This window comes from Onychostruthus taczanowskii, unplaced genomic scaffold (assembly GCF_017590055.1).
Source record: "Onychostruthus taczanowskii isolate IOZ18803 unplaced genomic scaffold, ASM1759005v1 scaffold20, whole genome shotgun sequence".
NCBI classification, from domain to species: Eukaryota; Metazoa; Chordata; class Aves; order Passeriformes; family Passeridae; genus Onychostruthus; species Onychostruthus taczanowskii.
In genome coordinates this window covers 11,625,669-11,652,779 of record NW_024499240.1, presented here as the reverse complement: position 1 = coordinate 11,652,779, position 27,111 = coordinate 11,625,669, and the positions used below count along the sequence as shown (strand labels likewise).

At 41.1% G+C, this 27,111-nt stretch overlaps 1 protein-coding gene across 2 annotated transcripts in view; it reads right to left on the bottom strand.

The window, feature by feature from the left end:
- The window catches only part of SATB2 (SATB homeobox 2), a 125,925-nt gene that overhangs the window by 40,175 nt on the left and 58,639 nt on the right, over window positions 1-27,111 (bottom strand). For both annotated transcript variants that reach the window (XM_041403326.1, XM_041403325.1), the window contains exons 6-7: window positions 22,693-22,795; window positions 9,812-10,284 (exon numbers count right to left, since the gene is read on the bottom strand). In XM_041403326.1, coding sequence (XP_041259260.1) covers window positions 9,812-10,284; window positions 22,693-22,795 — 576 coding nt within the window. The remainder of the gene's footprint in view (window positions 1-9,811; window positions 10,285-22,692; window positions 22,796-27,111) is intronic.

The window sequence follows — 27,111 nt, the reverse complement described above, 5'->3', positions numbered from 1 at the left end:
GACACTTCACAAACTGGGACTTCATTCCAAAGAGCAGGAACAGCAAATTTCTGAACTATACCTGTTTTAATGTACTGGTGTGCAAGGAAGCAGAGAGGGAGCATTTCTGTCCATCAAGGCTACTTACATCTTAACATATCAAAAAGATACCTTACTGTTACTATTCAATTCAATGTGCTCATTATTTCAAAAGGCTATTCTGCCAGTCTGCTTCCCTGAGCCATCTGACACCATTCCCGCTCCCCTCCCGTCACCCGGAGGCTGCTCCCAGGAACGCTGGCCACAGAAGCCCTGTGAAATCCCAGCGGGAGCTGGAGGGCTCACCTTGGCCTGCTCTGGGAGAGGAGCGGGACAGCAGCACAGGGACGCCGCAGGCCCCGACACGGCCCCGCTGTGGCTGCTGACACCAGTGTTTTGCAGCTACTTCACAGCCAGGACCCAGGCAAGGGTCCAAGGACAGGCAAGGCTTACTCCTTTCCCATCAGAAAAATGTTACTAGAAAGCAGCCACATACCCCAAGCCCTGTAAGATTTAGTTTTCATTTTTTTTCTTCCATATCAGAGAGCCTCCTTCAAAAAGCCTTGCTAAAAGCACTGCCACTACAGTTGGCCAATTAACCAAACGCCAACATTTTTAGTACATACTGTGACCTTATTTACCAGTCTTCCTGACAAAACCAACTGACCTGCATTTATCTGCAATTAAACACCCAGACTAAAACACACATGTGAAACCTTCACTTCAGCAGACTTTATACCACAAGCACTCTAAGCAAGCTCCACACACAACCTGAAGGCAGGCTCCATCTTTTCAGCTCCTCACCAACATAATCAAGCTGAGACACTCCCAGTTATGTTCTTCTGCAATGATCAGTGTGGGCACCAGAAGGACTGGAGCTGGGAATGGAAGCATGGTTAGCACTACTCAGAAGTTGGATGCGAGAGAGAAGCTGGCTGGTGAAAAAGGTCTGCTCTTTGGGAACAAGCAGTGCTAGGCTGTCCTCTGGTATTTTGCGTGACCTCGACACAACTGCATGCTCATACCTGTCTTCCTTTTCAGGGTTTACCACCTCTGAGAGAAGCTAAGGACATTTTGAAAAGCTTTCTAAAGTCTGAAAGGCTCATAGGCTGGGGAAGGTTAACCAAAAATGTACCTATAGGAGCTTAAAGCTGCAACCTGCATGATTCCAAGAACGATGCAAGTCCTTATTAAAATTTCCCCTGAAGTCAGTGAAAAAATTCTTTAAATGCAGTAAATAAAGGAAATATTGGTTCCAACGATTCTCTAAATTTCTAATTCCCAGTGTCTTTGAAAGGATATGTATGCAAAACTTCTTTGTAAAATAAAAACTCAACTTCAAAAATTAGTGAGTTTAATATGAAAGAAAGGGACCTGAAAGCTACCGGAGCTGACTCTAAGGCAGTTTTTTTTCTCCCTCCCAATTTAGCCTCATAAAATTTATGGTCCAATTTCAAAAATGGAGAGCAGAAACATACGTGAAAGCATGCCAGCAATTACTTTTCCATGCAGTCATTGACTTTGTATGTAAATCAGAGGCTCACAGGTACGAGCGGCTTGCTCATAGCACTAAGATGTATCTCACTGCCTGAGATACCAATCCTTGCGCTTGCAGGCTCTGATTTATCATGCAGTAGATTTGGTGCCTGCGCTCCTGCTCCCATGAGGGTCTCAGCCTGAGCTGCTACAGGGACACAGCAGTGTTTTGCAGCACGCCTGTTCCATCAGCAGGCTGGGAGCCTCTGCTCTAAGGCAGGCACCTGCTCCAGGGGGAATCGCTGCTTGCCCAGCACCACGACACAGCAGCCGCTGGCAGGGGTGAGCCCTGATCCCCCTGCCCCACTCCAGGCCCACAGGTAGGAAATCTGGCTGCCAGGAGGGTTTTTCTGCAGCTCCTCTAAGTGCTTTGGCAGCTTAGGAACCATGTAAACAGCAGGAGAGCTAATAAGAAAACTGACTCATGAGGGACAAATCTCGTGTCCTCCTGCAACTGAAGATAAACAACAACAGTGGTAAACAGCAGCAGCAGATAGCTGAGTGATAGGGGAGGATAATAAAATAAAGTGCCTTGAGAGCAATAACGTTGACAATAATATAATTCTGAGCTACTGAAGTATACGCAAACTAACCAGTGAGCAACATTATAAAAAATAAAGTGATATTAAATAATCTGTTCAGCCTTTTTGTCACCTGTAACAAATTAGGCTTTCAATATGCAAAACATCTTCCTTCCAGAAAAACAAATGATCATGATTTCATTTAATTGTAATTTAATGAGGCATAATGTATTTTTTAAAGTGATATACACCAGGTGTGTGGTGAGGAAACTGGCCCAGCCAGACAAACTCTACTGTTTCTATTTTTGAGAAAGCCCTAAAGCCAGCCAGAGACTGTTTTCATTTCTCCAAATTATGTTTCTACCGGAGGGGGTGAGGGAGGGAAACCCACAGCATTCATAGATTTCTTATAAAATTCCATTGGCTAAATTAGCTCATTCCAACTTACTTCCATCTCACATATTAAAAAATAAAAATGAAAAAATTGGCAGTTTGCAGAGTAACCAATTCTGCAAACCTAAAAGATCATCTTCAGGGACTGGAAAGTCTCAGTATAACTTTAAATAGCTAAACAGATCTTCTACATAGAACACAGCTCCCAGGATACATTTTAGGACATGTAGCTTGATAATATCTTTGCTTTTTCACTCCTCTGCATCATTTTTAAACCGGCTGCTGAAGAGGCAACTGATGAAGTTTAATGTTCACACAGGCTGTGCTAGCAAACGAGGGGTGTGATCATCCTAAGACAAGGGCTCTGCAGAGCCTGGTTTACCCTTGGAACTTGCACTATTTTTAAAATTACACATTGGATCTGTAATTGACTTTAAGAAAATAATACCTGTGGTGGGGAAAAAAGCACATGTCCAATCAAAACAAAAAAGTCACTGAATCTATTTAAGGCAGGAATAATTTTGACCGTGTTTTTTCAAACTAGCTGAAATGCAGTCCCCTCAGGCCAGCAAAGTCACTGTCACAGGAGTTTGCTTTGCATTTTTCTATGAAATCCCATTTGTGAACTTCTTTTATTTTTATTAACTACAGCATTTCCAGGACAAACAGCCCAAACCTTACTGGCACCTAATCTTTTTTTTAAGCAGCTTCTGAGAGATGATGCAGTACAATGTAGAGCGGATGTTATTCCATGTGACTCCAATGCCCAGTGGACCAACCTGACCAGCCTCTGAGACAAACACAGGCTTGAGCAAAGCACACAGAAGGTGAGCAAAGCCTCTGTGCCCTCTTCCCAAAGGGCTGCTGCCCAGGCCTGGAAAGGGTGTCGGTGAGATCTCAGTGGGACAGCAGACTGCACTACCAAGTGACCAAAGGCAGGACAATTTTGCAACGGGAACTTTTGAAAAGCAATCTGTCTGGGGGTGAGGCGGTGCTGCTGGAGTGCAGCCCAGGCACTCATGTCCTTGATGTCCAGGGCCATAGGGCAGCAGGACACTCCCAAGCCCTGGACAGGGCCTCACACACATCACGTTTGATGGCTTGGATGGAAGTCGTGCTCTCCCTCTTACTGACCTAAGCCATCTGACTACAAAACCAGGCACTGAAGTTAAAGAGGTTCAGAATAGGCTTTGGACAATCAAAACACTGGCCGAGGCAAAAATTTAAATAAACCCAACTAATGTGCTAAACCTCAGTTTATATGTTCTGCATAAGGAAATTATATATATGAAAGACTGAAAAAGCATAAACACTTTTTCAGACTTTCAGTCTATTTGTGCCTCTCCATACTTCAGCTATGGCCAAGAGCAACAGAGAAAATGCTGAAATACCAGAAAAATATTGCCTCTGCAGTGTTTAGAGTTCCAAGTACTTTTAAGCCCTGCACTTATACTGACAAGTCTCAATAGAAAAGCTGTTCTGCTTTCCATCAGGGATAGATGTGACCCTGAGCAGGATGAGAAAACGTAGAGATTTATTCTATTTCAACATCTGGATCTTAGAGGTCAGTGATGTCAACCTGTCCCCTCTCAGCACACAAGGCCTGTTTCCATCATGGAAGGCAGCACCCAGGGAAGCCCTGATTAGCTGCACATTTCTACCAAGCTACACCATAATTGCACCTTGAGCATACAACAACAAACTTGATTTTGCTAGGCTAAAATCACCATTTATATTTACAGTTGTCTGCTACTTGCAGCTGCAAGCTGGAGACAGCAGGTCAGTCCAGGAGCTCTGCAGCAGAAGCACTGACTTCTCCCAGCCCTTCAAGGAGTAAAGCATTTCCACCCACTGTGTTTTTCTCACATCAAGGCAGGATTTTACCATGACATCTCTCTATGCCTCTCTGCATTTACTCCAGGTCTCACCTTCAGTATTGTATTCTGGGCTGAACAAGATACATTCAACAATTCTGAAATGCTTCTCTTTGCCTCTAAATACACAGCACTCTCTAAGAACCTCTATACGAAGTACTTGTAGGCTTCTTGGGACTCAAGCACCTTTTCAAATGCTCACTGCTTTGTTTCCATTCCCTTGCATCTCTTCCTAATTCCAGCTAGGATATGAAGCAGAAGTGCTGGAAGTCTATCAGAAATGCTTATCCTGGCAATGTGTCCAGCCCAATTTTGCTGAACAAAATTGCTTTAGATAATCAGTGGAAAATTTTGAGTGGTTAGCCAAACCAAGCACCTTCATATCCATTCTGTCACCATTTCCATCAGGCAAAAGTGGTTTTGTACCCTGTTCCCTGACCAGCTCTTCTTTCTCAATAGTCAGAATGTGTGGTGCTACATTTGTATCATTGTTACAAACCTCAGAACTTGATGGACTGGACTGAGACTAACTCTTCATGAATGGGAGACCAGCAGTCAGTCACCCAGTACACTCCAGTGTACACATCACATCAGTCCTTCATTTAGAAGAAACCTTCTGATCTCCAGATTCAGTGCCTACAGCCAGAGTATGAGCCTTGTTCTTAAACTCATTTAACTAATGCTAAAATACATACATCTCAGGAGAGAGCTCCTTAGGCACAAAGCATTTAGAGGCTGATTTGAATAAAACTTATACAGGGTGCAACAATGACAATTTGATTTTTATTATTAAAAATGAAGTGTTGAAATCCTCAAAGAAAACGGCTTTATTGCATTAGTTTAATAAAGCCTCTTTTTTATTATGGTATCTGTTTTTATGAGGGAAGACAGGATGTGCATGCGGATCTGAATGTGGATACATGAGGAAAAGGAGGCAGAGAAAGACCGACCACCTGCAGCCACAAAGTGCCACCATTTGTATGACATGTATGTCAGACCTTTATCCTGAAATATGCTGGGAAATGAGCAAAGACACACAGCTTGTGCACACTGTAGATCTATGCCTTTGATTCCTTCAGGACTCCTGTGCATCAGCTGAGCAGGCAGCAGCCACCTCCTACAAGCACTCATTCTGAAAGCCTGACTCACATGCTACTTAAGATCTTTTCATTCAGCCTATTGAATACAATTAAGTTAATTGAAACTGAAATTTTGGGCAGTGCAAAACCCACTGTTGGAACAAATATCCCATGTACCAAAAATCTGCAATTTATTAAAGTAAGCACTTCCCTTACAGACTGCCTTCTTTCCTGTGAGTACAACAGAACACTGCTTGTGCCACATTACACCCAAGAATAAAACAAGCAGGCAGCATGAAAGGGTTTCATGCTATAAGAGAGAGTTTTCTATGAGGGTAAAAACCAACAAAAACTCCCCCCAAAAACCCAAACCAGAAGCCTGGCTAATTGAAAGTCTGTGCACAATGGGGCAGACACCATAGCATTGAATGCAGCATGACTGTCTAACTAGATACCAGGCAGAGAATTAAAGCTCCTTGTGTTGCTCTCATTTGAGTTAAAGGGAAAATTATTTGCAAAAGGAGTTCTGTCCAGGATTTGGCTCACAAGCAAACAGAGGTGGAAGAGTCAGTTATTTCAACAAATCATATTTCTAATCTTAATGCCTTGTAGAGGACTCTTTTCTGAACCTACTCCTGTTTGGGGGAATTTTGCCAAATAAAGCAGAATTAAAACAAGGAGTCACAACCCAAAGCCATACTTCCTTAGCAACCACACTCCTGCTGTCAGAGCTCCCAAACCTTCTTATAGCTGACCAGTGACACCTTTGTATGCCAACATATGTGTCACTGGTCACCTATAAGAGGGTTTGGAGCACCTATAAGAAGATTTATAGCACCTATAAGAGCTATTTCCCTCTTCCTCATTGTGGAAGCCTGGACTTGCCTGCAGTTCCACCAGAAGTTGGGGCAACACCCAACATCAATCCTGTGCTCCCCTACACTTCAACCCACACCTGCAGCCAAGGAGTGACCAAATTCCTTGACCATAGAGGATCAGTGCAGCTTATTTCATCATAAACTTCACTACATCTGAAGCTGGTGGAGTTTCCTCCTCCTCAGGCTGTTACTTCCTTTAATCCAAAGAAATGTGGTTGGCACCAGCTACCCAGGCAGGAGCTCAGCTGGGTGTGTGCTGCTTCCCCATCTGCAGGCTGGGAAGCCAACACTGCCACATGGAGCTACTCAGGGCAGGAAGGAGGGAGCAGTGCCCTTTGGGAAGAAGGTTACAAGCAGCCTGGACATGATGGAGCTTTTATACAGATCTCTTTGTATCTGACTTGATTTTAAAAGCCTCAGATTCAAGAATATTTCCCGTTTCGGAGGCTGTTCAGTTAAACAAGCACTGGCCACTTGCCCAAACATTTTACTAGTTTTGGCTATCGCATCACAACATTGGCAAAAAAAAAGATGCTTGAAAAAAGAGAAAGATACAAACCAAAACACTCCTTCAGTCTGTAGGCTTTGCAGTCCACTGGGCACTCCCAAGGAGAGCAGCAGTTCACTGATCAAGTGATTTAAATTGTCTGGACTCTTTACGAAGGGCCCAGTAAACTGTCCTGACTACAGCTCCAAGAGCCTGCAGCAAAGAGGAATGCTGAGCAAACGAGGACAAGAATAATATGCTCATCTCCTTTATGCAGAACAGGATTCAAATTATCTATTTTCCAGTTTGTATTTTGAAGAGTGGGATCACTTCAGCCCCTCCAGATATGCTGAAAAGCTTTCCAGCAAAGCACAAGGTGCATTTCCACGCAGTTCCTTTAAAAGAGTCCTCTTAGTCCTACTTTTTTCTGTAACCAACATCACCTACCAATTTATCAAAACATTACAACCTGCAATAAGCAAGTTCTGATTATTACAACCTTTTGGTCGCAATCTGAATGCTATATTAGGAGACAATAAACTGCAGGATGGTACAAGGACTCTGCCCCAAAGATGGGCCAAACTCCATGTGTGTATTCTCCTCCAGGAAGAAGTTCATAGCCTTGGCCATCAGGCCCCCTCGTTTTGCCTCCCATTTCTCAGTATCTCCACTGGCCAATGCATGCTTTCAGGGGCCACCCATCACCTAGAAGTTATCCTGATGTACAGATAATGCAGGCTTCAGCCAGGTAGGCAGGTTTTGAGAACTCCAGCCTGCACTGGATCAGTACTGCACTGTACTGACAGCCTTTTGACTTCACTGCACTGTTTGAGACCAAGGAGAGACATCAGCTCCCTCCGTGCACTAAAACCTCCGCACCCTCTACAGTCCATGTACGTAGGGAATGTACAGAACTTGTCACACAGCCTGAAGTGCTTTGTTTTCATGTGTGCAGACAACATGGCCACAGGTATAAGCAAATATTGCTGTCTTCAGTTATGTATTTCCAACTCCAAGAGGAAGATTTGGATGTTTCACATACCATACAATTTCATCTCTCCATCTTCTGACCCTCCTCACGTTCTCCCTCCCACACACACATACAAGTGTCAGCCACTTGTTCCGATGGATTTAGCCTAGTTTGGATCAAAGCTTCCTCTACTTCATTTAACAAATTTGCTCAGATGGAAGGTCTCAGGGGAGAAATAATGTTAGTAAGAAGGGGCTTTTCAGCACTGAGTATGTAGGTCATTGGACTTTAAAATAAATTAGAGAATAGTTTATCTATTAAACAAGCCTCACAGTACATATTTCATGAAGCTATACTTAATTATAGGCTAATGTGCACCACAGAGCTACCATGAAGAAAGATTAAGCAGTGGCCCATAATGCAGTGATTAATGCCATTATTAGCTGGCTGGCACACAGCATCTATTATTTGGTACCATCAGGAGAAGCAGCAGACCTCCAGTTTCCAAGGCTGGCCCTTCTGTAAAATGCAACAAACCCATACCTTTCCAGAGAGAAACACACGCCTCTCCGTACCTCAGAGGCAGTAGGGGGGATGCAAGCAGGTGAGAGCAGACTTGGAAAAGACTCCAAGTGTCTTTTACAGAGTTTGTGTCTCTACCATGGATGTGTGGGAATATCCCACACCTTCTATTATGCAGTGCAATACTGGTTGCCTGAACCCCTCTTCTTAATACTCAAAACAGAAGCAGGTAATATCTTTCTTGGTGGGGAATGAGCCTTTGATTTAGTAGCAAACTTGGGCATTACCAGCCCAGGTCTCCCAGTGTAGCTAAAGGAGAGCTTCATGTTCCTTGACAGTGACAAAACCCTCACTGGCAATGTTATTGCTGACCTCTTGCTCCAGTTCAGAATATGTCATTCTGTCAATACCATCTACCTTGATTATACTAGGCTTTATATACAACAGGTTATGATCCCAGAGGGATGAAAAGCTTTTCCAAATTAAAAGCAGCATTTTAAAGAGGAAATACTCATACATTCCTATGTAGTTTTCATTTGATATCCTCAAGGCTAACCCCAGAACTCAAGTGTTTTTTTCTGAGTGCAGCCATCTTATGAATTTAATGGAAGAAGGGAAGTAATAAAATGTGCTCCATACTTTAATTAGTTCCCTCATAACATGGCATTTCCAAAATGGCAGTGCCAAAGAAAATCATTAATCTAGGAGAACAGACGAAGGCACTGTATGGGGCAAGGGACTTAGAGATATACACTCCCCCTTTTTTTCTCTGGCTGGTGAATCTTACCTCAAATAACAACTCCAGCAACACAAAAGAATTCATACCAATATTGAATATTAAGCCACTTTCCATTTCTTAAGCCTTGCTACAGAGTATCACAATTGAGAGATCACATGTTGTAACCTGCAGGATAAATGTAAATGGCCTGTCCTTTGGAGCACACACTCACCCAGGGTACTCCACCTGCCAGGCTTAAGCTGATACTATCATGCAATCACTTCAACATCGACATTTCAGTAGGTGAGTGAGAGAACCTGTCAGATGCATGAAAGCAAACAATAATCTGCTACAAAAGGCAGATCCTTTTCCCAGCATACTTTCCTTACACATTTCTTCTGGGAGCAGCCTCTGGCACTAATTGTGGCATCACAGGAAGGAATTGAGGAAGCATCAGAAGGGGTTCCAAAAACACCTCTGACTCTCTGACTCTCAGTCTCTTATTACTTCTTCCTGGCAATCAGGCAAATGTGGAAGTTTAAAACCACAGAGATGAGCTCAGGGAAGAACTCCCATGAGCAGAATGACTGCTAGAGAACAAAGCTCAGGTAATGGCACAGGAGTGGCCAAATGCAAACAAACAGCTGTTCCAGGAAGAAACAGCCTTGTTCAAAACTGACAAAGAGACTAGAGTACAAACTGAGAGTGGTTTGACCTGTTTCTATGGCATGCCCCCTGCCCTGACCTGCAACAACCATACAGCCCCACAAGAGCCACAGCTTTGCCCTTCTTGGTTATAGAACAGAAATGGATACCTGTGTGCGGTTGAATGCTACTCTTGCAAAGACAGCTTGAGACACACTGGCTCTCTTCAGCTCATCTCTGACTTGCTGGTAAATATCTGGAGAGACTTCCACCGATGAATTTGATGGCTCTGGTTTGACAGCTCTAGGGATGGGTGGATGATTCAAGAACTGCTGGTTGATAGCCTGTGGGTGCTGGTGAGCCAACAGTCGGCTGACAGCAATCTGCTGGTTTATCAGATGGGCCATGGCTATCTGCTGCCTCACCAGTTGTGGACTGAGCTGAGGAGACAGGAGCCCAGGGTTTATCATGGTTTGCATCGTTGGCACTTGGTTTCGGATTGGAGTACTGTGGTGAATTTGGCCATGAGGAGACTGTTCATTAGATTTTCCCAAAGTTGCCAGCTGGTTGATATTTGGTAAGTGCATGGGACGTTGACCAAGAACACAATAGTCTGAAAGGTTTTCTCTTTCCACTCTTTCCACTGTTAAAAGAGAAAAATTAGCTTGCTGTCATTTCAGTTTGCACTTAGGGCAAGGATTACATTGCAGGTGACTGCACACAACAGCACCTGCTTTACTTTGTAAGTCTACAATTGCAAAGAAGTATCATAGAAACATAAGCAAAAGAAACACAAAGTAAAAGCAACAAGAATAATTCACATTCTTTTGGACTTCCCAGGCTTCATCCACAGCTCATGAACACTTCTTGTAAGCCAATAGCAGGTATCTTCCCCAGCCTCCTTTCCTAAAGATAAAAAGCTTGGACACTTCCATTTACACCATTACTAACATTTGAATTTGTCACAGCAGATTGATTAACCTTTAAAAGTCACCAGTGTTTCAGAATCACTGGAAGCTAGGTAAAGGAAAGAAACTCAAACTGGTATCCACTCACACAAACCAAATGGAAACAAGGCCATTCCCTGTGCAGCTCATGGCACTGCTTCTCGTTACAAACTTGGCAACTATTATCTTTCCACATAAACTCTAGCTTGCACTGTGTGTGGATAAACCCTTCTGGTACCATCAGCTCACCCAGGTGCACCACAGCAGACTCATGCTGGTTGTGTGAAAGCATATTACAAAACAGTGGAATTCACACATGAGAAAAGTTTGAAGCTATGGTTCCTATAGCCAAAGCCTCATTGCCATGAGTTTGTCCAAAAACTTTAAAGCACTTTGCACAAATGCCCACTTGAAAGAAAGTGCCTTCACTCTCCTCAAAAAAACTTGGCGTAGCACAACAGTGATCTCTAAGTGACATCACATTACAAAAAAATTAAACAGTACACACTAAATGCATATACTCTAGTTTTACATGCTGATTGTCCCTGTTACATATTTTATGTTAGTAATATCACAGTATCTTTTCAGGTAATTGCAAAATTAAATGCACACATTACAAAATTAAATTTCCTCTAAAAGTACCCTTTGAAATAGGAAATGAAGTTTAGCAAGTGCTAAATATAACTCCTACCTAGGTAATTTTAAGCAATCAGAAGTCCTTTTACAGTAGGCTGCAGATTCCATAAGCCTTCCTATGTGCAATTGAATAGGCATTTTCATATTGATCTGATAGGTAAGTGTTTAGAAACATGTCATCATAGAAAACCACTACCTCATCCCTGTATTGGTCTCAGCAAGTAACAAGATAAGATTTATTTCAGAAAGGTCATAATACTGTTATAACTTGTGTAATGATTAACAACTGTACGAGGTTTTGAACTCTTTTTAAAAACCTAATCTATATAAAGCTTTGAAGCTTTACACAGTTAATACTCAGAATGACAGCTTACTGATGACTTGCTCTCTTTTCTTCTAAATAGAAAGACAGCTCTTTTCACCTTCCAGAGTTAATCTAAGGCTGAGAGGGTCATGCCCTGAACACATGCATACACACAGTTACTATTTTTAGAACTGTCACTCTGGAACATCACAAGTACTCAGTTTTACAACTAGGTGAACTAATACCCAGAATTTCCTTATAAGAAATTTTAACTCACTCTTCCCATTCTTTAAAAGGAAAATCCCATAACATCTTTAGCCTTCTATTAAATATTTCTTTAAAAAATTCAAAATAATTTCTAAGAAAACTATGAATTCAACTTTTCCACAAAACCTAATGTTTCAACCTGACTGAATTTCTAAGTAAGTGTTTACTTGTATTTCAGCTATGAAAGGCAATGCAAAATGTGTGATACACAAATATTATTGTCAGCAAATGACCATTTTGCTGTGTTACTCACAGGCTGTCAGATACATAATGCAGTATTTCATTTTGTTGAAAATACTGAAAATCCCTATTCAAAAGCTGCTCCTCATGATGTCAGAAGGCCTCCCTGAAATGAGGCACAGAAAGCTCTATACCACTTCAGGAACAGACACGACATCAGTGTGAAATATGCAATAGGAGTAGTGCTAATTCCGGGGATGGACCCATCATCAATACAGAGGTGCAGGCTGGGCAGTGAGGAGGGGCTGCTTTGTCACAGCCTCAGACCACGTTCTGCAACACAGATGACTCACAGCCAACACGGCCATACCATCACCTCCTCAGCCTCTCTGCACTAAGCCTGCACCTGAGTAACGTCATTAAATACTCACTGTTCTAGCCAGATGCAATTATTCCAAAGGTACAATAGCTACTTGGGAGGTGTAAGTAGAATAAAGCTGTTGCTCAGTGTAATTAAATACTTGGAGCATCCTGCTACATCACTGACAACCCTAAAAATAAAGAGTCCTTCCGCTAGGAGTTTCAGAAGAGCTGAAAAAGTTCTGAACTATTTGCAGTTTGAGGAGCACACAGAGAATAACTCGCTGAAACCAACAAATTATTACTTGTTAGAACATAAAAACAGTAACCAAGTGTTTTTGAAAACTTGGTGAGAAATAAATATAAATAACATTCACTTTCTGGGCTGAACCACATTTGCCAAGTTTCCACCCACACTTGACTTCAATGCCAAGTTATAAACCCCTATAAAAATAAAGTTTAAGATGAAAAGGCTGCCAGGCTGTTAATCTCCACAGTGCTACTTGGAATTACACAGAAACATCACCTGACTGCTTCCATAGGTATATTTTTCCCTTATTATCACTTTCCTTTTTTGATCACATTAGACTACACAGCCATGCATGTACTCCCTATAAACAAACCAGATTCTAGTCACTTCGACCACTTTAGTAATAAAAGGTTACCATTAGCAGTTACACTGGATGGAAAAAATGTGCATTACTCAACTCCTCAAGACTCTTTCCTTCTCTAACACAGTGCTCATATCTGATTCCCTGTTGTTCTTTGGTAATTATGGATTGGTTACCAGATCTCCAGGGTTGAACAGGAGCAAGACTGAGACAGCCTGGAGATGGAGGCTGGCACTGTCCTGAGACACAGGCCAGCTTGCCAGCAATGCTCTAAGAAGAAAGGGATACAGGAGCCACAAAGCTTCTTTGCCACCAGCACTCAGCCTCAGATCTTCCTGGGACAGGGCTTTTACATTTGCATCCTCTGTTTTCCATGTTCATACCCAATTACAGTCTTTCCCTTGTTTGCTATTGTTCTACTCAAACTGAGGATATGTTCAGAGCTCTTGTAGTCCTGTACTGATTGGAATATAAAGCTGTACTGATTGGACTATAAATATCTGAGGACAGAGCAGCAGGACCTTACTGGGAAGGAAGGGGTTCCATGGATATGTACTGTCTACATTCAAGTACTGCTGATAAACTACTTCTGCCAGCAATGCCTATGGTAGTTAAATAAAAGCTGGTTCAGGAGGCTGTTACCTACCTCCATCTGTGGTGTGACCACAGCAAAAGACATTGCAGTGTTTTCATTTTCTCTCTGCATCACTCACTTAGTATACAATTCTGCAGTTCTTTGCTTGAAGGGCTTATTTAAACCAAGTACAACAGCACTGTCATATTGCAGAGCCGCCCACTCTTCTGAAGCCCATCACTAGGTAGGCAGAGACTTGTGTCTGGACAACAGATACTGTGCTAAGCTCAGCAATTAGCCCTGAGAGCACTCTAGAATAGCATCTGCCCTTCATTTTATTATACCTCCCTACAACATGTCACTACCTCTACAAGAGTCAAAATCCAACATAATCCCCAGAATGGGAGCAGCAAGTTACTGTATTTGAATATTCTGTTCTCATCCTATAACGATTACCATGTGTGTCAATGTATTTCAACTCCATACTGAGTTAAAACTTCCTGGATCCAGCACAAAAGGAATTCAGTGCACCCTTCCCCTGTGTGATGCTCTTAACCTCTAGCCCAATCTTCCTTGCACAGTCAAGCAGCTGACACAGACCACAGCACAATAGCTTGGGGTGGTCTGCATGCAACTTTCCATTTAAAATAAAACCAGCTCAAAAGATTTAAAATAAGATTTATTTCTCCACCTTCCCTTCCCCTCACACTTTATTTGCACTGAGTTGTTAATAGGAACATTCTGACAAACAGCCCGTGGGGCATTTAGGGCTTATGCGTGGCACTGAATTGACTGACAGCACTGGCAACCAAATTCCTGTGCACAATAAGGGATGCAGCAGGGAGAGCAAGAGTGTAACACGTCTCCCAGCACTGCACCACAAGTGGGGACACAGAGGACCCGCCAGCGTCCATGACCCAGCGTGTCCGGAACTTTTCAGTCCCACAGGCACACAGGCACTTCGCCCCAGAGTAAGAAGAAGCTGGTAAAGAAACGTTTTGTAATAAGTTACTAGCCGGCAGAATTGCCATGCTTCAATTGTGACAGGATGTCACCACCCAGGGCTGTTCTCCAGTGCTTCAGTTTGCTTCTTTGTTTTATTTATTATTTAAAACCTGGTGATCATAAAAGCCATTCCTAGCAGTGGTCATGGCCAAGCTGGGAGAGCTCTGAACTCTGGTATACCCTGCACTAAGCTTGAGAGAGAAAAGCTCCCACAATTTCTCCTGGCTCAGAACCATCCTGCTCACTGGAGCAAGACCTGAACTTTGGAGCCACGCTTGGGGGACAAAGCACAGCACCAGCTCCACCTTGGAGAGACAAGGCTGCTGCACTACACCCAAGAGGGTGCCCTCTTGCTTCTGCTGCACAATTATGAACTACCACTTTGTAAATAACAGAACCACTCCAGAGCACACGAGGTGCTTTTAAAGTGGTAATTTCATATCGTTTTCTCTGTAATTGGGATAATTACTTATTTCTTTTAATCACAGCCCACTTAACCACTTCAGTGCACAGGGCTGATCTGAGGAGTCTCATTTTCAGTCAGCATCTAATCTTTGTATTTACCCACAGTCGTTCGCTGGCTTCAGTGCCTGATCTCTGCCTAGGCCACTTGTTCCTGCACTCAGAACTGGAGGAAACGCAGGTTGACAGAGAGGCAGATGTGACAAGAAGCTGTGACTTTTAAAACCTTTCTCCCTACTCCTGCAGGACAGCAGAGAACCTCAAAATAGAGCACATACAGAAATTGTTTGGCCGCTGCCTGTGGGTAGCAAAGGCCTTTATCCAAGCCTAATGGAAAACAGACAGGAAAGGCCATTGTCTGTTCTTTGTTGAGTTGCAAACCGTTCACTTCCCACCAAAGCAGAAATCACTATTATTTTTTACTTAGAATCATCATTAAAAGTGGGCCTTTCACAATCACCAATCTGAGGTAAACTGAGCAGAGTGTACTAACATTGCCGAGTCTCTTTGTGCAGCTCATCTTCTCACCCCTTATCCTCAAGACTAGCTCTAAGTCATCCCCTGGGATACAGGGATGCTAACATGTCTTCTGCCAGTGCTTAAGCATAGGAGGTCATATTCTTTACATGGGCTTCCCCTGGACTGCACTGTTTCCAAAGCTACCTGTGAGAAGACAAGCATCATCATCTTATTTTTAGGTTTTTGGGTTTGTGTATAGGTTCAAGAGACATACAGAAGTATGAACTCAGTTCTTCATAATCATGTTAACATTGTTTGTCAAAACAACATGCCAGATCCATCTGGCAGAGAAAATCATGATACTGAAGATATTCTAGTGACCACCTGCTCTAACCCATGAATACTAGTCAGGTGAAATGGAAAAGGAGAGGCAGCAGAATCATTAGTTAGAACAGCCTGACAGAAACACAGGTAGTAGTGGTTTAGATGGACTGATGTTTAGATTTGATATAAAAGTATCTCCCTTCCTGTCAAACCATTGTAACAGTAGACCCGATCTTTTGTGAGAGGTATAAACCTCCTAGATGACCCAGGCAATTGTGCAATCCCTCTGGGGGATACATATGTGTGTATTCCTGAATCATAACATCAGAGATGCTGAAAGGAGGGAGACAGAACACAAATGTGTGTTCATTAAGTCAGAGACACAAACTCATCAGGTATTTCAAGTAAACAGAATGCCGTTCTGCTCTTGGAGTTACATATTCTACGAAATCCATGGGATCAGAGAGACACTTTGCAGCTTTTCACATAGGAAAGCTTATGCCTGTACCTAAGCTTCAAGTTATCCTCCTGTTTCAAACTAATCTCCACTAATGCTTACTTTGTAAAAATAACTTTTCTTCTGAGCAAACATGTCACTGTTTGGCAGCACACAAATAGGTTTTTGAAATATGAAAGAAAATTAATTTTGAGATTCCAAAGGTTAAAACAAAAACATGTTTTCTTTTCAGAAAATGGAGATGACCATTCTTTACTAAAAATTTAAAAGAGCAGAAGTTCCAGCTGCAGCACACAACTGGTCCTCACTGAGGAAAGCACAGTAATGGAACAGGAGACATTTAAAAGAAAAAAGTTCAGTGACATCATTTGAGCAAGACATGGGACAAGTGGCTGGACAGCTTCTCCACAGAAGGGTTTCCAGTCTTTACTGTGTGGCCTGTGTTGCCTACAGCAGCACTGGCTGCAGCTCCAGCCACACACAGGCACAGGAGATGCCACTCAGCACATCTCACGTACCCTCTGCCACAGCACAGGCACTGTGAGCAGTGAGAGCCACCGCCCAAAACAGCCACAAGCCAAGGAAGACATTCTGCAAAGATGAGATTCACATACGCATTTACCTTAGATAAAAATTATTCTTAATGAAATAAACCCAAAGGGTGTGTTTTAATCCTCTTTATAGAGAGGAATAGCCAAGAGGGTCAAAACTCGTACACCCCTGGAACACACAGCAGCAGCTAAACTGGCTTTTAACAATACACAGGCACAAATGCCCCAAACTGGCACTTAACATCATGGACAATGCTGAAATGCAAAATGCTAATGTGGGTGGGGAAAACAGCGGTCAAGAGGTCTATAATTCTTGCTGATTCTTGACACTTCTAACTTATATTTAAAAAGAGAGGCCACTTCTTCCTCATCATTAGTGACAACTGATGAACTACTCTCCTCAGAAAATAGCACAGCAGGCCACACTGACTAAGAGGATGTCCCTGAGTCAAGAGATGATCTTCAGGTCATGTATGTTACCTAGATGCTGACAAGTTTGCTGCGATTGATATTATTTTCCCTCTTTTTTACTTAAGAAAGTAAAAAAAGACCTGTTTTTAGTGAAATGAATACACAGTAAGGAGTGCAAAAGTAAACAAAGGAGAAGTTACAGTAATGTCAAGAGCCCCACAGCTGACCCTAAATGCTTTAGTGCCAGAGCCACAACTAATATCCAAATAAGATATGAAATGCACTCCCTTAAAAAGCTTAGCATTTCTGCAAAAGGTCAAGATGTATGCATATAAATACATAATATATATATAAACCTCCCCTCTCTACTTACATAGAGAGAGGTAAATACACATGCATGTATCAGTAAAAAGGGTATTTTTAAAAGTCAGAAGCACTGTTTGGGAAAGATCTGGTGTGCCTTTTCATGAGGCTTCCACAACATCTGCTTCAGAGGAACAATTAAAAACTCCTCCTCAAAGCACATAATGACAGTTTTCCCTAGGCTCACACTGGCATTATCACTGTGCTGCAACCCTCAGTTCCTTCAGTCTGGAAATAAGAAAGCTGGGAGCCCTTCTGAATCATGTTTCTAACCTCTCTCAACCTACACTGGCCTCTAGGAACACATTAAAAGAAAAACAGATTGCTCAGTCTATCCATTACTGGAAGTAAGCAAACAAACTTTCAAGAATAAAAGAGCACATAAACAACAAATCAGTAATATTGGAAAAATCAAAGAGGAGCCAAAGCAGATTCTCAATTTAAGGAAGCTATGAAAGCTTTTTCTTACATTCTTGATCTGTTGAAACAGAAATAATTGAGGCCTCCTCCTTTAAACTGAAAAGCCTCATCATTCCCCAAAAACTTTGAGACAGCCACAGTCTCAAAACTCACATCCACAGAAAGCTATATTTTGACAGACACTGATGGCAGGAGCAAAGATGACACGTTCTTCATACGCAGACAAAAAAAGGATGTCTTTTTAATTTTAAGTCCACAATGTATTTATTTCTTCCCGCTGCCTTTCTAACTTCCTCCCACTAAGCAAAGTTGTGTCATCAGGCAAAAAGAAAATATTCACACCAGTTAAGACTTTCAGTTGTGAAAGAATTGTGATACAGTGATAGTCCTTCTGATAAAAATAGAAAGCATGACACTTTGAAGTGAAATCTATTGAGAAAGAGAGCTAAAAAATATTCTAAATGCTATGAACCCAAAACACTGGGACACAAGTAGGTAACTGGTACAAGTTTTATCTCTTGAGAATTACCTGAACTGCATTATTAAGTTCTGCAATACTTCTCTCCACCCATCCATCCATATACACACACACACACACTCATATAGTTACTTACAAAGTGTTGTTTTTATTCCTGTATCTATTCGTTAATCAAATTTAAAATCAATGCAAACCTTTCAAGCAATTATTAAAATCCTGAATTTCAACAATGTTAAATGCCTTCTCCCAGCTTCAGCAAGTTCAGCTTCTAGAGAAATAAGACAAGCACTTCTCAGACTAAGAAAAGCATCCCCATGGGACCGGGCAGGAGAAAAGCAGCTTGAAAACCACTGGAATGAGCCATTGGTCTATAGTTGTCATTTACTAGTATGTATTCTTTAGTAAAAAAGGGGCATCTCTGATTCTTCATTGAGGCAGGTTTAAACATAATTAGGCCTTGTCATGTATGCACAACTTTGTACTATAAGGTTTTGCATCCCTCAAACAAAAAAAGAAAAAAGTAAATAAAAAGGGGGAAAGAGGCTTCACATAGCAATCTTAGACTAATTCATGGTGCATATTTTGAACAAAATTACAACACATACTAAATAGCTTAATTACCACCTCAAGTGATTACAGACACCCATGAAGGCAAAAAGCCCAGAGTAGAACTGCTAAGCCTTTTGTTTCCGAACCACTGTACACATTCCATTATAACTGGTTTTGATATAAGCTCTTCTTCAAATATATACATGTATCCCAGAGACACTGGAAAGAGTGGACATCCCATTATAATCTCCCTCACATCTTCACACACATCCCACGTGGCAGACCCAGGGCCAGGAAGAGACAAAAGGCCTCCATCCTCATACCTGCTAATTCCCAAATCTGCCTGTACACTAACTCTTGTGCTGCTGAGTAAACTGTGAACGTTTTAAAACCTTCTGTGGACAGGGCAGGGTGGGAGAAAAAAAAATAAAGCAGAACTTTATTCTAGCATCAGCTGACACAAGACAAAATTGACATGCTGAGCTGAACTAACTGAAAACTTTTTTAGAGTTATGATCATAAGTAGTTTAGCTGTCTTTTTGGTGAGTTCAACAGAATGCACACTGAGAATGTTTACTTGAGATTTGATACAATACCATTTGTGTACAGCTTTTACATCTGTTGCTACTGATATCAAATTATTGATTGTTCACTTTCTTATATTATTTAAACATTAGCTATGCACTCAGCAACCTGATTCTTTTCTTTTTTTCTTTTTTTCCAGAGAACTTTTTATTTTCTGTCTGTCTTTGGTTGTAATTACTTTGATCTTCCAGAGAGTATAATTAATTTACTGTTTATTTATTTCTATGAGAAAGGAAAAAAGTTTGACCTAGTAGATCTATATGTGGCAATTTGTAACAGAATCACATAGCTTATGTTTAGGAAATCATGGTTTTGATTAAGAAGCAACCATTTAGTTCCCACTGTTTTATTAAAACAGACATTAGCAGATAATAGGAAACACATTTAACACTGGGCTGCATTTAGTTTGCAACGTCAATAAAGTTATTTTGAAGCCCCTTCTTATTTTGCATTTACCACAGCTCATGTGAATTGTTTTTTGCTTTTACTTTCTAGTAACCAGCTCTAGAGTTACACAAGGATACGGGTGCTGGTTCCAAGAACTCTAAATCATAATTTTACCTAATCTATCCAGTTACAGCCCAAAAAACAAATCACTGCATCATCCATTCACCTTCATGGAAGTCCTTTTTAAAATATTATTAAAGGAGCACTCGATGACTGATGCATGTAACTTGAGTCACTGATTCTGCACATTAACTGAGCTGTCCTGCAGGACTATCTGGCTATAGAAAATAAACAAAACAACACTAAATGAGAGATGATGAGAAATAGAAACTACCTAAAGTGCAGAAGTCTTTCTGTTTGCAAGCAGTTAAGATTACTGCTCTGAAGTTGCTGTTTATTCTCCATGCACCACTGTACCTGCCACAGACTCTTTGTTTTCTCTCCCACTCATGGTTGATGAATCAACACTACTTGAACTGCTTTATAGCAGCTTGTGTTTACTTCACACATACCTTAACCTTCCTTTTTCTCCTCCTACCAACACACACATAAACTTCCAAGCAGCAACGACTGGCTGTGTCTCTGAATAGCACAGATACAGAGTTATCTGGCAAACTCTTCGGGTTTGGATCCTTGACCTTTTGATTGAGGTTTCATTCTGCTTTTACTGCACTTAAAAATTTAACTGTGCACTTACTAAGTAAAGAAAAATTAAGAGCATAAGCTCTAAGAGTGGAAGAAAGTAGAAGACAACAGTGTACTAGAAATACTCAGAAGCTGTAGTAGTGTCTCTACAGTTAAGAACACTACAGTTAAGGGCTTCCAGTGCCTCTGCAACTGGCACCCTTGCCCAGTTTTGAAAAAAGAAAAATTAAAAAAAAAAAAGCCTATTTCTGTTCTCCCAGAACATCAAGTAAAAGCGAATGGTGATGACCTTGAAGCTGTTTGATTCTTTTGATTGCTTTTTAACCAAGAGGATATGTTAAAGCACTTTGAATAAAATTCTGTTATTAAGAGACACCATTTAGAGAAAAGAAACACTTCTGGAGTCACACAATGGCAATTTACAGAGAAAATAAAATATCCAGTTTATCTGGCATGAGGGTAGCCACATACTAAAATGTCCAATCAACATTTTTACTTCTAGCCTAAACCATCTTAGTAGGTGAAAAGCAACATCACCATTTCCTTGCCTGCACTGTTACCCCAATCCTGACAGGACAATTTTCCTTCTAGATACAAATAATTTCACCACAGAACATTCTTTCTTTTTTCCCCTACTGAAAATTAATCATTGCAGAGCCCAGGCATGAGTGTCTTACAGGTATGCTCTGCACAAGCCAGATGTGCAAAGAAAAACCAGATGCCTCAGAACTTGTTCTGATGTTTCATGTAATTTTGTTTCATGTGTTCCTAGCTCAAGCAGCACACTTTTTATGGTATTATTATGCAGATTTCTAGTCTGTCCTAAGGAAAAAAAACAAGCAACCTTTCCTGGCTTATGCTTCCCAGCCCTTTAGGAGGAAAGACAGCACACTCTTTTTGAAAGGTGGTAATCCTCACACAACTGAAAATACAATGGCTTCTCAGGAAGGATATGACATTACCCTATTTCTTCATAATGTTTGTGAATTCTGTTATGATTTTCCTGGCTACTGGAAGGATCACAGACAGAAATGATAGTCTGTGCCTTCTTTCAGGCAATGAATCTTCTGTTCAGTGGTGTAAGAGAGAGAAAAACTATGGAAAAACCCTACCCCAGCATACAGCTAATCTCCAAGGGTGATGGAGATTTGGGGAGAGAGGTCCCAGGTGGAATTATGAAAAAGCTTTTGACTATCCTCTAAGTCCAGAGCATTTAAAGCACACGAGTGTTAAAAAAAACCCAAAAATAAAATCCTACTAAAACAAACAGTCCAGTGCACACTTAAGTCCCCTGCCAAAGGAAAGAAATAATAATAGAACAAACCACACACGATGGATGCTTGTCACATCATTTTGTGCACCACTGACAGGTGATCAGACAGTTCAGTGGTGAGAATGGGATGAATTCAGAATAATTTTACTGCCTCAGTCACTACAGACCTACTAATACAATTTCATTATAGAAAAAAATACATACAATGGGCTATTTTTCTCATCACTTCAGTGGGTGCAGCACCTTGTTATTTATAAGTGTCTCCCAACAATCAGTATTAAATCCTCCATATCCAGATTCCACAGAACAAAATACAGCAGGAATGCCAGTACACTTTGCAGTATTGAGAAGAGAGTACAAGGGCACATATAACTTGAAAAGTCAGGTTTTTAGCTTTCAGAAACAAAACAAAACTAGAGCAACTCACATAGTAATTTAACTTTTAAATCCTGAGATACTAGAATGCTTTCTTTCCAAAATGTTTTTGCTTAATTCAAAACACAGCTGATCTTTCAGCACAGCGAAATGGGATATTTTAAGCATGTTTTGTGTCCTGTGTTTTCATGCCAGCCTTGTTTGTAAAGTATCAGATTTAATTTCAAATGTGCTGTGACTGTGTCCTCTTTGTAGACAAATTCACAAATATTATTATTGCTTATTATTACTTTTATTTAAATCAAATAATCTCAAACTGTCAGCAGAATTTCAAGAACTTGGAAAGCAACAAAAAAACCGCAATTTACCTTTAATCTTCTTGTACTTTTTGTACCATCTCCCAAACTCCTGGCACTTGGTTGCTGACACATTGGCATAGTATGTACTATTTACAATGGATGAAATCATACTCTGGAAGTATAGAAAGAAAAACAAAACGTGATTTAAAACATCTTCCATGATTAGGAATCTTTTCCAGGGAAAGCAAATGACACACAAGTGCATAATGATCATCCATGTGTGACTTTTAGCCCAAAAGAATCATCTGATGAGTACAAAATACTGGTTTTATTCTCTAGTCTATATGTCCAGCCATGAATAAAATCACAATAATAGTTACTTTGCACAATTATGTATAAAAATGTAGTACAAACCTACACTGAGAGCTGCAGCTCAGGCTGGGGGGGGAGGCTGTACTTTGCTTTGTACTTGTGATGCTGCAATAGCAAACTTCAGTTGCATAACAACAGGCAGTGCTGTGCCGAGGAACACACGCTCACTGCACCAAGCACAATTTAGGAACCAGGTCCTAAAGGTAAGATTAGATGCTCCAGCATGCATAATCCAAATAATGCTTTTCAGATGTCTCTGTTCTGCTTCCAAATGCAGCAAGACCGCACAGCCAAGAACTGGAGAACATCCGTGCTACTTGGTGCGGAACAACAGTTAGGCAAATAAGTTAAATTAATATAATTTACAGAAACGTGTGATTAGCCCTTGTGTGAAGAATCACCCAGAAGAGAAATTAGCAGCACCATTCAGAGCACAGGGAACTACACATACTACAGCATAGAGCAGTCAAAACCCACAAGAAAGCTCAACAAAACTGAAATATCACTTGCCTAACCAGCACCCCTCCCTACTCTGCAAATTCCCCCTAAGCAACTCCATACAAGCTGAATGAAGAGATGGCTGCAGACTGGTTTTCCAGCACCTGATACCAATAAACAGGATATTTTATATCTGGGGTGCTTCTGCCCATAGGGTGGCAAATAACCTCTTTACTGGTAGTTCTTCCATTCTATTTTTCCCTTGCCTTCCTCCATGCTATAGAGGAGGCATCCCTTTAACAACATTTTGCTGTCCTTTTCCCCTTTCTGAACTCTTCCAGGGTCAAACTGTTCTCAGCACGTGTACTGCGCTGTCACCCAGGAGATGCAATCTAACAACACCAACACATGGAAGTCAATGCACCTTCTCCACAGTATTTTATTTTCCTCATGCCCTCCTTCTGCACGTATGTCGAGCTCAGAGAAAGCTGGGGCACCCTGTGCAACCTTTCTGCACCAAGGGGAGAGAGCACGGATGATCTCACAGCTCAAACCATGGCTTCAAGCTCTGGCCTATGAGCTCCTGGACATCTCTGGAAAGCTACAAGGCTTATGCACTGGCTCAATGCATTTAACAATGCTTTAAAAACAAAATCATCCCTGCCCTCTGCCAGATTCACCCAGCCTCCTGTCCTGTTCACTGCAGTATCACAGGACTCTGTCCCTAACTCTTGAGTTTTAGGAACTTAAGAAAAGTGAGCAAAACCGAACAACTTAAGATAACTGGGTGATACAGATTACTTTCAGTCTTCAATAGCTAATTTCACTTTCACTGAAGAGGCCCTTCTGCCTTTTCACTCTGCCTTTTCCACTCAAAGAGTGCTATGGTGCACTGCAGTAGAGTTTGCAGGCTATGAAGTAAGGGCATTAAGTAGCAGCTCCAATTTCTAAAACTGAGATCCAATTTTCTAATTAAAATCAATATTTTGAGACATAAACCTAGCATTGTGGCAGTCAGCAGCAATTCCTTGCCCATAAATCTTCCCTTGCTCTACAGCATTTTAACAAGCAATAGAATTCTGAAAGCCTGACATGGCGACCGCCTTTGCTGAAGAGGGTTTTTGAACAAAGTTGAGCAAACCTGGGGGGTTTTTTTGCATCACTTCAGTTAAATTTCCATTCACTAAAGAAAGGTGGGGGAATTGTTGAGCCCCATCTACATATCAGTTTGGTTCTCTTAGTTTTATTTATTTTTTGGGGGGAGAAGGTTTCTTCTCCAAATCATCTAGGTCTACAAGAAATCAACACTACTGAAATCATGACAGTAAATATCAGAGAATATATTAACCCATTAACCTTTACTTGAGAAAGCAAAACTTAAATTAAATAAACAAAGTAAAATCAAACAATAAATCAACCATTGGTGAAAAAATCCCAGGACAGATTCTCTTCTGCAGGGGAAAGAACTGTAACAATTTTCAGACCAATATCCTCACTATTATATATAAAGAAACACTAGGGGTATTTCTCTTAGGAATCTTGATAAGTCTGGAGAAAGGAAATATCCATTTAAAAGAGAGTGGGAGAAAAAACCACTCACTAGTTGCAAACTTCTAAATAATGCATATTATTTCCGGAAAAATAATAAATAAAAGAATAAAGCAGCAGATATGTTTGGTATGTGTGTGGCCATGACAGCCATGTTCAATGAAAACTACTTAGACCAGGAGCTAAGAAATACCCACACAAAGAAAATCGGCCACAGTAAGTTCAAGGAGAAAAACATGGGACACACATGTACTAATAAAGCTTGCTTCAGCAAAGAGACAAAAATGCATGGTCAGTGCTGAAATGAGTGATACGACACAGGAAAGACAGATCTCTATGAAAAGACAGAAATACTCAAATAATTGGATTTCTTTCTGCCACACACACTCCCCCTACATCCCCTCCATCCCCCCAGCTTGGTTAACCGGGATTTATTTGTTTGAACAGGAGCCGTAGGCTAAGGGTAGCTAAGCTGCAGACATGTAATACACCTAGCAGAAAAAAACCAGAACAATTTGAAATCAAAGTGAATGATTACATTTCCCATTAGCAGCAATCAGAATCCCCATCTGGGCTGCCTGGAGAGCTCGGGCACTGAGAACCAGAGCCGGAGCACCGTCGCTGGTGGGAGCGGGAGCTCCCCACGCTGCCCCTCTCTCCTTCTGTACTTGAGGCACTGTGAACACATTAATAAACAGCAGCATTTACTCTGCAGTCTCACTCCTAAGAGACCACTCTGCAATTTGCTGCTGTCAATAATATATTAACCACAAGGGGGTTGTAATGACATTTCACATTTGGCACGATATTTTTTTAAAACTGATTTGGGAGAAGGAATTGTATTAGAGGCATATTCAGATGATGGTAATAGACAGCTTCTATACAACCTTCCATTGTATCTTCTGCATTTTGTGAGCTAAACCAAAAGAGACTGAAACTTTTTATGGCAATAATAATAATGACACAATTCTGCAGTCTCAGTTCAAGAGTTAGTCACTACCCAAGGTCATTTATATCTGTGCTTAATAGTAAGCAAGTTCAATTTCCTACAGAAAGATCTCCTCTTAGCTTTGTCTGCTAAATAAATACTGGGGTAAGGATTTTGGCTGCTACACTTCTGCCATCAGTAATTTTGTAAATATATCTCAGACTGAGCCTACAGGAGTAAACCAACTGCAGTGTTTCCACCTGGTAGGCTTTGAAACTGAAGTGGGAGGAAACAGACCCAGACAACAAATGAATTCTGCATATGAAACCATGCATAGTTTAGTTATGCTGGATATTGAAGAAGACTGGGCAGAGACAACCATATGCTGCAATCATCATTAGCTGACCAGATTCTACAGATAATTCTATTTTAAAAAATTACACTTAAATTGTGTGAAAAGGAAAACACTTTCGTATTCAATGCGTATGCGACACTGTGCATATCTACAGTGTCTGTTACTCCTTTATTAAATCAGCAAGTTCTGAGGCTTTTCCTTACAAAACCCTTCCAATTCCTGTTAGTTCTGCAGATCCCACATGGCTAAAGAAAGTGAAGAATGTGATTCCCACCAGCTCCATATTTTACCTCTGTGCTTTCCCTGGAGCTGTAATCATAACACAGCGAGGCAAATTTGTGGTGAACAGAGAGAATTCTCTTGGTTCACGGAGGCTTTGGATCATGAATTGCAGGATGAACATACAGTGCAGCGGAAGGCAGACAATCACAGGAGAAAAGATGATGGATATGAGCAGCAAAGCATTGGATTTTTAGGAAGCTGGAATTACCCATGTTTTGACTTTTAAAAGATACAATGGACAGATTAACCTGATTCTAGTACACATTTTAGAAGGCAGTATATTTTTCATGCCTAGCAAAGTTACCTGGTCTGGGTGCTAAAGTGTTATTCTGTTTTTTCTGAGAGGCAAGGAGAAGTAAGTCATAAAACTTTTATGAAAGTCTCATTATGACAATCTAAAGTACAAATAGAGCTCGTGACATCTGTAGGAACCTGTGTCTTAGACATGACATCACTGCTGTTTAAAAAGCAGTCATGGAGAATGAGGCTGAGTTTTTGTTCTTTTTTTAACATCATTACATATACATTTCTTTGTTGCTGTTTCCTAGAAATTGGGGCACAACTG